Raw genomic sequence first — 16,320 nt, forward strand, 5'->3', positions numbered from 1 at the left:
CATCAAACAGTTCTGCGAGTTTGCCCTTCAAAGAATACCTGTACTGTTGATGGACAACAATGCACTCTTGTTCTGCAGTTTTACGACAGGTTTTGTGGGAACCAAAGAAGTTGTGGGGATGCTCAAAATCCCACCAATTCAGTTCATCTTTTTTCCAAACAATATGTGCCCCAAGTAAAGTTGGGAATATTACAAGTTGAAAAGGCGTAAAAAAGGAACAAATCATCTAAGTTGGAGGATAATGTCTTTTAAACTTTGGACATTTGTTTTTGTTCTGGCCAAATTTTGTAACGTAATGCAAGGAACGTTTTTTAATAAAATGTTTGAAAAATTGCAATCCAAAAAAAAAAGGCAGTTTGTAGAGATGTTGTTTTCTGATGTTGCATATTTACACGAGTCTATATTTCACAAGAACACGAATGAAAACTCCCTTGGATAGATAAAAAAATGTACTTTATTTCATTACAAGTATCTTACACGTCCAACGATGACCCCAAAAAACAACAAAAAAAAACTGAACAATAATGATTTAAAAATATTTCCTCTCAAGACATTATCTCAGCTACAAATAGTCTACAACAAAATACATAAATGTAAATAGTACACCGATTGCTGTTGGATCGCTTTGGGAATTCAATGTCACCAACATCAATAACTTCAAAATATTAACACCCCCCCCCAAAAAAAAGAGCGTGTAAGGCAAATGACTTCACATTGAAAATACCACAAATACAATTTAAAGGAATTGAGGAAGGTTCACCAATTGCTTGCCATTAAAAATTACTGAGTAATAAAAGCCATGTAAATCGTTTTACGATATAATGAAAGTAATCATGAAGATAGATGAAACATAATCATGAAGATGAAAAGAAAATAAATTCAATATATACATATTATATAACGCCTAAATGAATCCCCATCATCTGATAGGTGGGTCGTTCATCACGTCATTGAATTTCGTCCCAACACACGGCCCGATCGCACCGCACAAATAGAAGTTCTATATCACAGTAAATAGAAGTTCCATTGCACGGTCATGGGATTGGTGGCTCTGACCAATCAGATGACCAGGATTTATTCAGGTGTTGTATAAAACAAGTAATGCATGTTTCACATTCGTGTAATAGAAATATTTTCATGAGGTGACATGAAATGAGGTGACGGTGGAATGGAACATTCCATCTGTCACCTCATGAAATTATTCTCACCATTGCATTCATAAACATCTTATTAACAGACATGTACAAATATTAGAAATGATGTGTTGAAATATTTGTGCATGTATGTATGCAGTCCTTACTTACATCTTATGACCTTGGCAATCAACTCATAATATAACCCCAAGATGTATCTGCAACAAGCATTTTGCCTACGGCTAGAACTATTCACTGTGGCATGTCAGTGTCAAAAGCTGTAGCCAATGTGGACACTGCAAGCTTGACTTTTCATCAGGAAACAGTTTTCCCCTTTCATATCCGGGACGAGTTCCGGACAAGTTACAGGTAGAATCGTTCACTTTGTCCAGAAGCAACTCATTTGTCCTAGACATGTTTCTGGGAAATTTTCATGAGCAACTGCTTGATTCTTCACTGCTGATCACTTTATTGTGAGAAGATTGTGGGGAAGTAGTCAGAATCCAGCAACTTATACCCGAAACTGTGTCTTGAACTTGTGCGGAACTCGTCTTGGATATGAAATGAGATGGACCCTAATGAAACAGAACTGGTATCAAAACAGTTGACACACTCTGGAGGTTTACTTTAGCAGTTTTTCCCCAAGGTCAAGAGATGTAATTTTGGGAGAATTTGTTTGTTTTCTGCTGTCGTTCCGTCGGCCTGTTTGGGTCCACATGTGAGTGGCTTGTCCATACAGGCGTCATCATTGAGTGTGGAGTACGGCACACACTCTGGCAGCAGTAGATTTGTGAGCAACAAATCGTCAAATTGAGAGCTCAGAACAGGATATGTTCCCAGAATACGGTCAACGGTTTTTGCAACGTTCTCCGATAGCAACTTTATGAAATTAGCTCCTCATGTTACGCAAAAAAGGTGTTTCTTGTGAAAAGCAAGAGAAACGACAATTTTTTTAAAAATGATGCACCTTTTGGTAAGATGAATAAAAGGTTTAAATGCGGATCCTCCTCTACACAAGGATAAAGGACTCATATGAGCTTGTGTACAAAATGTACAGAACGGATTGTCAACATGCGTGGTATGCCGCGTCCGCGCATAGAACAATGCATAGAACATGTAGACCAATGCGTGCGTGCCATGATCGCTGACAGCTGGCGTCCTGACAGAAATTTAACCACTGAAAGACTGCAGTCGAGCGCCAAGTCTCACGCACGTACAACTGCCGTACCACAACTCTAACCAGAAATTTGGGGAAGTGGTTTATCCTTGTGTAGAGGATCGGTGGTTTAAATAAGGGAAAATTATTAATTTTTTATTTGATTTTCCTGCTTTAAGTTTGGCAGATGATTAACGAGATACAAATCCACAGTTGGGATCGGCTCCATGAGACATCAGACCGAAGTTGGTGAGGCTAAATTGACAATGTAGGACTTTTCTAGTAGCTCTCCTGTTGACGATGTTGCTCATGCCCACTGTAGGGGATTACAGTGGGCATTTACCTACAAGTCAATCAACACATGAATAATAATTAACATTTTTACGCACACATCCACCTACAGATAGGGTATCATAGGGCTTCAATCAAAGAGTAAAATGAGCAAGAACGTCTAGAAATGGTCAAGGAGATCACAGACTAGGAGTTTCGGATCATTTCTCTGAATCATTAAATGGCCCCGTTGCAGAACGCTTCCTTTATCAGGCCTGGTTCATACTTCAGCGAAGCGAATTTGACGTCATGAAACATTCGCTGCGAAATTTGGCTGAATTGAAATTTGTTCAACTTTTATGTATTCGTATCGCAAATACTTGCCCTGACTTCACAAATTTGCATTCGGGTTTGCGAACAGTGAAATAACCCCCATGTTATTTTGGTTTTTGCTTTAACCCTCACCCTGCTAAATGCAACAGAATGCACCAGTGTTAAAAAGTTGTTGCAAGTTGTTGCATTTAGCAGAGTCCTGATTTCATGCATTCCACCCCTGCGTTCCGTTGCATTTTTCAGGGTAGGTACTTGGTACCAAGGCTGGCATGTATTAGTTCACTGCATTCTGTTGCATTTGGCAAGGTGCCTAGAGAATACGCCATGGGGGTTAGGGTTTATTGACACAAATGGTTATGATTCTCACCTTCCTCATCCACCTCCGGCTGGGGGTGGGGCGCTGGGTGCTCCACCCCTACCCCCATAGCCTCCCATTCTCCTCCTTGGGCCTGGCGGTGGGCCTAGCCCTCTCCTGTTGTGGAAGAAGGGCAAAAAAAGGCATTTTGTTAACCCAAACTCTAAGGCATTTTTGCTAAGGACCTTCTTGAAACCTTATAACTTGCCAGCCTGTAGGAAACCAATAGCACGTACTTTGTATCTGAACTATTGAACAGCATCAAGTAATCTGGGCGATTCCCAGTGCCACCAAGAGGTTGCCACTGAGAGTCCATTTTTAGCAGCGCATTGTAGGAGACGGTCGACAAATTTGATGGCGCGGGATGTCCAGTCAGTAGTTTCTTAAGCATATTACACGTATGTCAGTAGTTTCTTAAGCATATATATATACGTATCTTGTTTGTTTTCTTCTTTTCATTTTATCAAGGTAGTGTTTTTTGTGAGGCATCAGATCTTTCAAAATTTTTCGGTCATGTTTTTGTCAACCGTAAACTTGAAAAATTGACTTTCCGTGGCAACCTCTTAGTGCCGCGCTGTATTGGGATCGCCCATATTAAAAGTGGGGTCTACTTCCTCAATCCAAATCCTGCAAAATTAAGGAAGGTTAAATTAACAGTAAATTATTGCAGTTTAAAGAATCTAAAAGATAATTACAATTCGATTACTCCAGAGATGAAACTTTTTCCGATTTTAATCGGAAAACTGACTTTTTGACTTTTCCAACAAAATTTCCGATTTTTGCACGATTTAACCCACAAAATTTGATTTGTTAACGATTGAAGAAAAGTCGATGAAATAGTCGATAAAAACAGCACGTGTAAATCATCGCGTGCCTAGTTTTAATCTCTTTCACCAGTCGTAAATGGAGTGTTTCTGCCATAGAAACACGTAGGCCAACACTGATCGGAGCCATTTCCGGCTGGATAGAAGGTTAAACATTGACCTGTGACATGGAAAAATCACTGCGTCACACGGACAGTGTGTGGTGTGTGCGTGCACAGCTAGCAAATGCAACGGGTCGTCCAACCTGGGCTAGGGTAGCCACAATGGATAAAATCCAACATGTTGTGCGATTTTCGGAGGTTTTAGATTTAGTTGTACAAAATGCAGTGTTTTAAAAATCACGATGGTCATCTTGAGGATGGTGAAGAGAGCATAAGTGATACATTTCACTGGCAGTTGTTGGAAGAAAAAGACGATAATGCCCGATTTTTCCCACGTACGTTAGTGGAGTTTGGTTGAATAGCTCCATTGTTGAATCATGGAGGAATACAAATCATGGACATGATTCAATGGTGTCGTCAATGGTGCTCTTGTCTTTCGGCCTTTTCCCTTAACTTTCTCAAGTAAGAAGTGAACTTCTTTGTAGATGACTTCGTTGCTCTAACCGTAATGTAAGCTTTTTAATTTTATGAAAACACAGAAGATTTTTCTCATTGTAAAATGTACAGGAGGTGGTGTCTGGAAATTGGGTATGAAGTGCATTGTACATATTATGTGTGTACATGTACAACATGTACATGTGTATACTGCAGAGCGGCCCAGATTTCGTACACGTATTTTTGTTCGGCCTATTTTCCGATTTTTTTCCCGTATGCCAGTTTCATCTCCGTTACTCACTTGCAACAGGACTCAGGTTATTGCACAAGACAGAGTGAAGATGATTATGAGACACCGACCCTAAACAAATGAAGTGTGGAAATTCAGTTTATTCACGGCCCATTGGAAATTTTAAAACAGACCGACACTTGATTACATACATGTATCAACATTTAATGTTGACATTTAATGTGTGGTCACTGCAGTGATCATGAATAAATTGTTGATATTAATGTCAAGAAGTGTCTGAATCATGTATTCTGCATCTACAGGTTTTTTTGCCATTGGCCTGACACAGTGAACAGCCACAGCCCGAGACAACAATGCTGTTTTGGACCAAGTCTTCATACACATTGATAATTTTGCACAGTTCCAGGACTTATACGTCTTGTTAATTAACCCTGCTATGCCCAGTACAGTTGGCAGAGAATTATCAGACCTTTCAAAACATTTTAAATTTGCCTGACTAAAAGGGTTTTGAAAGGTGAAAAAGTGCTGGAACTTTGAAACTTTTCGAAAGGTTTCGGTGAAGCAACTCTGTGGGCAAATTCAGTAAGTTGCCTTTCAATACCTTTCGAAAGGAATTGAAAGGTGTGGTAGTGCAGTAACAATAAATTCTGGAGGATTTTAAAAGGTCCTGCATTTTTTGTCCTCCAATTTGCCAGAACCCAGATTTTGAGGTGTTTGAATGGTCTAACTACAGGAGAGTTAATAAAAGGTTTCAAAATCCCATACTGGGGTTTGGGAGGGAAGCTGCAGTGAACAGTAGCTGGACATTGGAACACTGTGTCCCCCCCCCCTAAAAAAGTTGTCCTGTGAGAAGCAGTAAGCAGCGTCTTAGGTCAGGCTGTGCATGTCAACATTTGGGTACCTACCCGCCTCCACCTCCAGCTTGGTAGCTTGATGTGCAGCCACGCCCCTTGCTGGTAAGATCCGGCTAAAGAAAGAATAATCATGGCACATGGTTAACAAAAAAATATATGAACAACACACGACAAGGAGCAAATTACTAACTGGTTCACTACCAATAAGCCTTGAGATACGAGCACGTGAACCAGACTACTTTTGGGTGTACAAGCCACAAAAAAAAGGTACATTTATACTAGTAATAGGTCAGAAAAAAACCTCAAACTCCAAGCTTAATATATGTTTGACGCTAAAGGCAATTGTAAATCCCTGTTGCTTTTATTTTCTGTTTTATTTTCTGTACCAATGTCACTAAAGAGCTATTTGGAATTACATACATGTACAAGAAAAGTGAACTTACCGTAACCATTGTGCGGAAGCTGTCACAGAAAGAGAATGAAAAAGAAATTTTAAAAACTTGTTTTTACCTTCATTCAATATTCAATCTTGACAATGGCTGAAAAATCTTATCAAATAGTTAGGCCCCCTGTTTAATATATGGATGAGACTTTGAATCAAAATTCCTATTTAGGGGACGGAAAAATACTGAACGTCTTGAAGTTTATTCTCTTCCATGGATCGTGAAGCTTGATATCTACAACATGCCCGATGAAAGCAAAGGTACTTGATATTGAAGCCACATTCAAGATGCATTGCTTATACTTTTAAAGGTGTAATGATTACACCTTGAATGACTTTTTCTGAGACTGATGGTAAATACATGTAATACTTACAAGAGGATGACAAAGTTAATGATGCCCCAAAACATTTCCCCGATGAACGCCAACCTCCATGGCGATCTAGACTCCAGCATCTGGCCTGTTGGAGGAAAACGACGACAGTTATTCAGCATAAACTGAATGAACCCATTAGCACCTGGAATTCATTGTATCACAATGTAAATATTCACTGAAGAATCAATAAAACCATAGAGTGCTCGGCGGAACTGAAAAAAAAAAACCTCCACTTTTTTTCTTAACAAAAAAAATTATACATTTTCAACAGTGACATCATTTTGGCCTCTTTGTCTTTTGCATCTAGCCCATATAAAGCTGGTATGTCATTTCCTGAGTCCAATGGCGGCCATTTAAAAAACAAATGGCGGACATCTTGAAAAAAAACCGGTCATTTTGGGCGGCCATTTTGGGGGAAACCAAAAAAAAGGACCTCCTGCTGCCTCCTTTTTTTCCAAGAAGGCAGGACGCTTAACATTTATTTTTTTTATTTGGCCTTATCACATAATCATGACAATGGGATTGCAAAATAAACTGAATGGTTTCAGCATGTTCACATAGTTCAGTCAATGTCCAGGCTGACTGCAGTGCACCATGACTTCGTTGGACTGCGATGATAGTACCCATGGTTTGGACAAGCATTCATGACAAGAAAATCAGGTTAAAAAGTCACATCTGTAACCAAACCACTGTTGAAAATTATGAAAACTAGGCTTAATATTAGAGCCAAAGAAGATTGCTTGAGCTTCAAGCAATCTTCTAGAAACATTAAGCCTAGTTTGAGGTTGCGATAAAAACACTTTTGTTCAAGAACTTAAAAAGATAATTGTTTCCTAGGCTAAACTAACTGTTGCACAATTCCCGTGATCTTCGAGTGGCGGCGTATTCTGCAATAACAACATGAACAATGTGGAGGTAACACACTGAGAATACAGTGTTTAAACGTCGGTGAAGGGCAAAACCTAATTTGATGAACAATGTACTTCACATTGTTGTCCTTCATGAAAGATTCCAATATCTGGCCATCAATTTGACTTTTTAGAGCATATTATCACTTTCTGATGGCTGAAAAGTCAATAAAGGGAACAATGAGGGCGATCGTGTATCTACGGGCCCAGTTTCTAAAATTGTATATGGGATTGGGAACAAATCAGGCATGCATGGCATGATGATTGACAATGTCATTTTTTACTTTTTGTCTTGATTCTAATTTGATCTAAACAAAGCAGGGGCCCTACACTACACGATCGCCAAAATTAATGATGGCCAGATATACGGGAATCTTTCCGTTCTGAAAAACGAGAAAATGACATCATCATCTCAACTTCCCTGATCAAATATGTATACATATGTAACTACAGTCGTTTTCCTAGTTTCGGATTTTTCCTAGTTCCGGATCGCTTCAAATAAAAACCTACCTCTTTTTGATTAGTCTCCAATAAAAAAAATCTGACGGAGTGCATATTGAAAAGGAAAATGTAAGCTTCTTGATACCCAAAGATCTTTTCGATAAAATCTTTAGAAGAGGAATTTTGGCCAGATTTCCGACTCGCACTCCCACATGCTTGGACGGTTTAAAGAAAATCACGGGAGCTGCGTATCGACGATAAATTTTCTCCTCGGTATATCTCTCGTACAGTGTGGTTTCGAATATTTTTTTCATTCACTACAATCGTATAAACTCTTCCATCGAATGTCTGTTCAATCAAAATAAGTTGTAGCGTCTCTAATATTTGAAAATTCGCCAACGAATGACCGTATGCTTTTGCCTAGTTCCGGATCGCGCGTGCACTTACAACCCAACTACACGCGCGTTAATCGATTTTGTGTGACGTATTCTGTGCTGGGTCAAAGATTTTCGGTCCGTGCGTGAGTTCGAGCCGTGGCGCTGCAGACAAAAGTTTCAAAATCATTTACGTTTTTTCTCTTTTTAAAATTTGCTGGAATTCTCTTGCATGAACTATTTTTGGATAACGAAATAATACTTTATCAGAAAATATGTTTGATTCGGTTGGTTCTGGCTGAAAAAAAGGATTTTCTCGCGTGATTTTTTTTTTCGCATGAAGCAGTTTTGATCGATTCGGAACTGATTGAACCGATCCGGAACTAGGAAAAGTGACATCGACACTTTTGACGGCGTAAAATCAAAATGAAAAGAGCGTAAATTTTGAAAATTACTTCGTGGTCTCTCCATCACTCAAGGTAAACTTTTTAATCAATGTCACTTGAATTCGTGGAGTAGTTGAGCCGAAATCAGCCTGAATGATGTTTGCTATCCGGAACTAGGAAAACGACTGTACAATGCAGTGAATGCGAAAATCTGCTGTTTTTTACCCCTTCTTTTCTTGCAGTTTGCGGAAAAACAAGTGATCGTCTAATTCTAATTCCAATATCAAATTGCGCGCTGAAACGAAAACATAGTTACACCATAATTTGACTAACATGGAAATGAACCAAGTACTGAAAACAGATATTTTCCTTCACAACTACATTACTCACCTTCCGAAATGTATGCCATGTTTACGACGTATGTTGTTGGTTCAATTCATGCCACATCATGTAAACAGCGCCCTCTGTAGACATAATCTACAGTACTGATTTCAGTCCTTTTGCATGCCAACAATGATCATCACAGCCTGGAGTTTACTCAATCGGCTTCAACTTTTGCAGAAGAAAAAGCTTTACTATAATAAATTTCACAAGTTACCTAGCTCACACGGATTCGCTTTTTCTCAAACATAAACACTTCAAGTTAGCGACATGTGTTACTCCCAGCATGGAGCTAGGAAGCAAGTTGGGCTTGCATGCATGCCGCGCCAGCTAACAAATTTGCCAATCTGCCTTTGCCAAAATTAATGTTTTCCCAGAAATAATGATGTTCATGCACATTCATCCCGTCAATTCATCTCAGTTCAACTAACCAATAGTTCAAACTTCACTTGCCAAAAAATTATTTAATTTAGACCCAGATTTTGGAATTTGTTAGATAAATCCTAACAAGGTTATAATTAGCATCTGTTTCAAACTTTAACCTAAATTCAAACATGAAAAAAAGTAAAACTGCTGCAAACTGCTTACTGACTGGATGGACCTGAAATATATAAATCTTAAAATTAATGTGGCCTGACGTTGCGAACTTAGCAAGTTCTTCTTCAGAGGCTAAAACAGAAATGACAGAGGTACACACATTAACATGGGGGTGCACACAAACATGCAGGGCTGAAAGAAGAAACACAAAAGGAGGATTAGGTGTGAAAGGTGTGGAAAGATGCAGGGGAGGGTGGATGAGAGAACAAAGAAACAAAGGGAGATGGCAAACCACAAGGGGTCTTGTGTAAACAGGGGAGGGACCAGAAAGGGGAAGGATCAAAGGTCACAGGGAGTGGGAACGGACAAAAGAGTGTGAGAGTGAAGGGATGATGTGGGGGGGGGGGGGGACACAGTATTGAGGTGGATGATAGATGGGGGAAGATGGGTAAACACAAACAAGGAAGACCAGATGGATTATCTGTAACAGAAGACAATGGAGGAAGAAAAGGATTAATCATTTCCAAGTTGGATGTTGAGACCATGTGGTTGAATAGTTCGGAGACGATTCATCCACACTTTCTCTCTGCTGAGGCGAACTGAGTCCTTGCGATGGCCAAGAGATTCAATGCCCTGCAAAATCATATCAGAAATGGAGTGGTTAGGCAGGTTGAAGTGATGACCAACAGGGGTGTCTAGTTTCTTGGTGTTGACCGTTGACCGGTGGGCATAGAAACGCTTCTTGAGCGTATTCTTAGTCTCACCTACATACTGCACTCCACAGACCCTGCAAGAAATGAGATATATGACATTAGAGGTGTTACAAGTGATGTTACCAATGGTTCTATGGGTAGTGACAGAAGAGTGGCCAGAAAAGGAGTCTGACTCCTGGATATGAATCTGGCAGACAACACATCTGGAACTGCACTTGAAAGTACCATGCTGGGTGGGAGGGGATGCATCTAAGGAAGGGACTTCAGCTCGAACAATCAAGTCCCGTAGATTTCGAGGACGCCTGTAAGCCAATGTGGGGCCGTTGGGGATGGCGCGGGCAAGGCGATCTGAAGTATGGAGGATATGGTGATTGTCATTAGTGATTTTGCGAAGGGGAGGGAGATTGGGGTGAAACGTGGTAACCAAGGGAATCATGGGTTTGGCCATGGCATCAGGGGCCTTTCCCGTGAGAGCTAGATTTCTGGGGATAGCTTTAGCTCTGGCAATGGCACGATGAACTTGGCGAGAGCTGTGACCCCTGGCCACCAAGTTGTTCCTCAGTATCTGTGTATAGCGGGAGAAATCGGAATCATTAGAACAAATTCTTCTGAGTCTGAGTGCCTGGCTAAACGCTATGCCAGTTTTGCAGTGCCTGGGGTGACAGCTGGAGGAGTGGAGGTACTGGTGGGTGTCTGTGGGTTTGGAATACAGGTCAGTGGTTAGTGAGTTGCCTTGCTTGCGGACGGTGACATCCAGAAAGTGGGTTTGGTGAGCCGAGAACTCCGATGTGAATTTGATGGTTCTGTGGAAGGAATTGATGTGGTTAGTGAAGGTCAAGAGACTGTCCTCATCACTGGTCCAGATGAAAAAAACATCATCAATATATCTCCACCAGATCCAAGGGCGACATGGGGCCGAGGCAAGAATGCGTTCTTCGAGGTCGCCCATGAAGAGGCAAGCCATCGACGGGGCCATGCGGGTGCCCATTGCAGTGCCGTGTACCTGTAGATAGTGTTCACCAAGGAAGGAAAAATTGTTCTTCGTTAGTATAAGTCTCATGAGGGTGCCAACATCACTGATGGGAGGAGTCGTGTGTCCTGCCTTGGCCAGAGCCAAGGAGCAAGCACGAACACCCTCCTCATGTGGGATGTTGGTGTACAGAGATGAGACGTCGAAAGTCCCAATGATGGCTGTGCTGGGAATCTGGTCCTTGATTCCTTCAAGCTTGCGTAGGAAGTCTGGCGTGTCGTGAATGTATGACGAAATCTGTGGGACAAGGGGTTTGAGAAAACTGTCAATGAACAGGGAGATGCGTTCCGTGGGTGAGCCATTACCGGAGATGATGGGTCTACCGGGGTTGCCAGCCTTGTGAATCTTGGGTAGAAGGTAAAATCTGGCAGTCCTACAATCACAGGGAGAAAGAAATTTGTGAGCTTTCTTGGACAACTGGTCACGTGATCGCATATCGTCAAGTACCTGTTGTATATCTCGACAGAAAGTGCCTGTGGGGTCAGAGTCAAGGCGGGTATAGTTAGTGCGATTCTCCAGCTGGCGGTGGGCCTCATCAATGTACTGCTGACGATCCATGATGACCACAGCTGAACCTTTATCTGCTGGCTTGATGATGATGTCGGTGCGAGAGCGCAAGGAGTTGAGAGCCAGGCGCTCCTCTCTGGGGAGATTATCATGAGTCCTGTGGGGGAAGTTGTCCGGGTTAGTGACTTGGGAATTGATAACTTGAACGTATGTCTCTATGGCTGGCACACGATTCTTGGGGGGTACCCATGAACTCTTGACTCGAAAAGGCTCTGGCTCACACGGTTCACTGTCCAGAAAAAACTCACGCAGACGGATTCTACGGTAGTATTCCGTGAGATCTTGGCTGAGCTGAACCTGGTTCACAGAACGGGGAGCGGGACAAAAATTGAGACCCTTGGAGAGAAGTTTGTGCTCTGCGTCAGATATAGATGAGGAAGAAAGATTAACTACAGTGTTGACAGGGGGTTCTGGCGGTGGCGTGGTAGATGGGGACCTAGGACGTCTGAAACGTCTGTAAACAGTTAATTCTCAACGAGTACTCTTGCTCATAAAAAAAGAATATCTTTTTCATTCTCTTCAAATATGTATTATTGATAATCAATTCATTGTTGTAGATCTTGTGCTTATCAATCATTTTAAAGAATTGTTGTGGTTGGTTGTTCATATAGTTTTATCAACATAGCATTTGCGTAGTTCACCCATTTATCGGCGTTTTATGTTTGTCTTAACTTGTCTTTATTTGTTTATCATTTCGTTCTTTGTAAATGTTTTACAGGCGCACTCGCACTCGACAAGAATTGCCTCTTGCAGGTCCCCTCCACGCCTGCTTTATAATTATATTTCTTAGTAACACCACGATAATGTGTTTACTTTGTCATAGTTTTGTACCTATCTTGGATGGAAATAAAGTCAAGTAAGTAAGTACCACTACTTTTCCCTTGAACCCCCGATTAAAAAAACACCAATATTAATCTGTGTACATTTTACTCAATACCTCGGAAATATTTCAAAATCATATAATTCTGAAAAATTTATTTTACATTGAATCACTTGCATGGGCGTCGCGAGGGGGGGGGGGGGGCAAGGTGGGGCAGAGAAAGAGGCGCGAAATCATATTGTTGTTAATTTAATGGGTTGGGTGGGGAATGGGGGGCAAATGTCCCTGCCCTTCTCGAAAAAAATGACCAATCGGTAAAATGCTGGGAAAAAAAAGGGATTTTAGGGGGAAATGTGTTTTGCCCCCATCTAGAAAAAAATCCTGGAAAAATAACAATTAAATAACATCTAATTGTCGAGGAAATATTCGGACAATAGCACGGGGAACACGGCTTTTAATTTTCTAGAGGGTGGAATTGGGAAGGGTGCTGGCGAGTTTATGGAAATCCTTGCAAAGAATGACGTCAGGAAACTAATTCAGACACACACGTGGCGGGGGGGGGGGGGGGGGGGGTGTCTCCATACTGTTTGAAACGTCGAGGCCTTATTCTCACCACCGGCCAAACACCACAATAATGTGTCACAATTAAAAAACCACACCACGGTTTTTTGCTCAGAATGAAACCAGTATCAACTGGAGATGTTACCAAGAAAACTGGACATCCTTTATCAATTTTCAAGTAGAATCCTGTAATTTAATGTACACATGAAACAAATCCACCTAAATCGTACCTTTACTTTGTTTCTGTGTAGTTCATGACAATTTTTAACTACTGAAAAAGAAAATATTATCTTTTGTGACTCTTTTGACTTGCAAATCAGATCAGGCTCAAAACACACAAAAACACTTTGCCTTCAAACACTGAATTTAGCACACATTGAAATATCTTTTTAATACAAAATCATTAAGGTACTACACAATAAAAAAAATCGCATAAGAAAATACCCTGTTGTTATATAGCACTCAAGATAATGCAAACAATTCTTTATATAAAAATAATGCTGAATAGATGAAGTCTCAATGCACGTTCTCTAAGGTACAAATGGTATGTTTTGTCATAATAACTACAGAACAAGTATCGCTACTGTTTTTTTTAAATACACAAAATATACTGTTCAGTGTCCATTTGGGCTTTAATGTACAAAAATGATACTGGAACTGCTAATTACCATATTATAAAATGGTTCTATGGAAGTCAGTCATTTTGTTTAAAGGGACAAAATGAAGACACATCAAATTCAAGAATACTTTCCAAAATGCAATACAAATGCTTGTAATACGCACTTCAGTCAATACTTAGACAATATCCGCCATCTATTATGACAAGCTATCTATTCATGATTAATTGTTTAGCATCAATGACGTCTTAATGTTGCTGAAAAACTAATTTGTAATGTAAAAAATCCAGATGGCAGCATCTGATCGTGAATTCCTTTCTGGGCTCTTGAAGCACGAATGCCAATTTGTGACGGACACTCCCTGGTATATATACTACATTATAATATAATTATACCATTTTAAGCATAATGTGCAAAGATAATACATAGGTATAACATGGTCTAAATATTAAAGTACATATATTTCAGAGGAACTCCAGTAGAATTGTGGAAGGTTATTCTGTAAAAAATTATTTTTTCAGAATATTTTTTCGTAAGAGTATGTTTTCCCAATATCTTGTGGTCATGCTTCTACATACTTCCATTTCAAATACACGTGTCCAAATCATTATTGTCTTTTAGAACTGGCTCTATTGTTTTCTTTTTCCAGTTTCAAGAATTTCAAGAATTTTTTTTTCCAATTTTGAAGAATAAATATACATACAATATATATATATATATATATATATATATTTTTAAATAAGACATGTTAAACAGAATACTATCATGATATGCAATATTGTATTTAATATTCATATTGTTGATTCAGTGCTCAAAATTTGTCAAGGATTAAAAAAAAACTAGTTTCTCAATATAAAACATAATTCACAGAGCATGTTATTTTAAAGAATTTGCAATAACAATACTTTCATTTTATAGTTTTGAAATTAGCTCAGTACTTCAAAACATTAATTTATGGTAAAGTACTACCTTGATGATTATTTTTGTTTTTCAATTCCGGAATCGAGCAAATTACAAAACAAGAGAATACTTGATAATGACCAGCAAGGACTTAATGATTTGATGCTCACCAGAACTTTGGTACAAAACAATATAATACAGTGGGTAAGCCCCATACCAGTAAACACTTTTTCATGCTTTTGAACTGCGACATGAAACAAGTATATAATTACAAAAGTATAAACTATGAAAAAAAAAAAATAGAAGTATGCTTTGAGAATATTCAACTTATTAGTAATGACTGCATAAGCCAATAATACTCGAAACTAGCAAACTGAATAATACAATCAAATTGATCATTCCTTGAATTCCACTATTCGATTTGGAAAAAAAATAAAGCCTTCCATTTTTGTGTGACTCAAGCTCAACAAAATAACTGGAACATCCCGCAAATTGCTCCATGGTCTCTGAATGTGACCACATTCAATCGCTAGCAATCTTGTTGGTTCATGAATAGGCTACTCATTTGACTGAGAGAGTTCTCATCCATTTTTTTTTACCATCTCATTTCTTGAGTGTTTTTGTAAAGGCCCTAGTGGTCAATGCATCTTGCAAACCTTACCCAATTATCGTACCGGGCATTGCACACGGCACCGCACTCATCACTGTGAACTGAAAGGAAAGTTCCAGTGAAATCAGATAACCGTTATTCGTTTGAAATTTTTTTTTAAGGATAACTGGAATTTGAAATCTCTGATTTCTCCAGCAATTAGATCATAGCGGACATGAAAGGAATGAAAGACTCATGGATTGATTAATTGATATAATGGAGTGTGATGTCACAATTTCTGTTATTTAGGAAATTGCAGCATAACCAAAAAATATATTAAAATGTTGGCGTAATTTACAAGGAGAGTCAATTTAAATAATGCCACATGCTATCAAGCACACTATATTAAAAAATTTACATCTTGTCCAAAAATTCAGGCTTGGCGACTGATCACTACGACACCAGGGCTCCTTATACTGCTGGATTTGTTCCAGAGATATCTGCAGTCTTCTACGGACTAGTGGCTTTCACACTACTAGTCATAATTAACAAGTTCAACTGTCCCCTTCAAAGTCCCATTTGACACAGCCAGTGTTTCTCAATATGATTTAATTAACTTCAGTGATTGCAATTTTCATAAGATGGGATTTTTTTTTTGGCGTCGGGCTGATGTAAATCAAATCATTTGATTGCAATTTTGTTATCAAATGATTATTCACAGCAATGAATAATCATATCCTTGACTGTGCATCTTCAAATTATTTTTGTCTTTCCAATTTATTTAACAGATTTTTTTTCTTATTTTGGCACTGATCTTGTAAAATACTTCTTTTCAAACAAAAAACTTAAAGGGAATATACAACATTTGCAAACATCGAAAAACAAAACTACCAAGTTTTTACGAAATACCTTACTAGGATGTTGGTAAATGACAGTCTCAAGCATCTTGTAACATTATGGCACCTGGTG

General features: G+C 39.4%; 1 protein-coding gene across 1 annotated transcript; it reads right to left on the reverse strand.

Annotated features, from left to right (window-relative positions):
* Positions 1–431: 431 nt before the first annotated feature.
* On the reverse strand, positions 432–9,139 carry LOC119726299 (selenoprotein K-like). Its single transcript, XM_038197940.1, has 6 exons — positions 9,027–9,139; positions 6,528–6,612; positions 6,155–6,173; positions 5,763–5,824; positions 3,260–3,364; positions 432–2,632 (listed from the first exon to the last, which is right to left on the reverse strand). Exons 1-6 carry the CDS (start codon positions 9,043–9,045, stop codon positions 2,629–2,631), a joined length of 294 nt encoding a protein of 97 aa, XP_038053868.1. The 5' UTR covers positions 9,046–9,139; the 3' UTR covers positions 432–2,628.
* Positions 9,140–16,320: the final 7,181 nt, after the last annotated feature.

This window comes from Patiria miniata, unplaced genomic scaffold (genome assembly GCF_015706575.1).
Source record: "Patiria miniata isolate m_02_andy unplaced genomic scaffold, ASM1570657v1 HiC_scaffold_2, whole genome shotgun sequence".
Classification (NCBI taxonomy): domain Eukaryota; kingdom Metazoa; phylum Echinodermata; class Asteroidea; order Valvatida; family Asterinidae; genus Patiria; species Patiria miniata.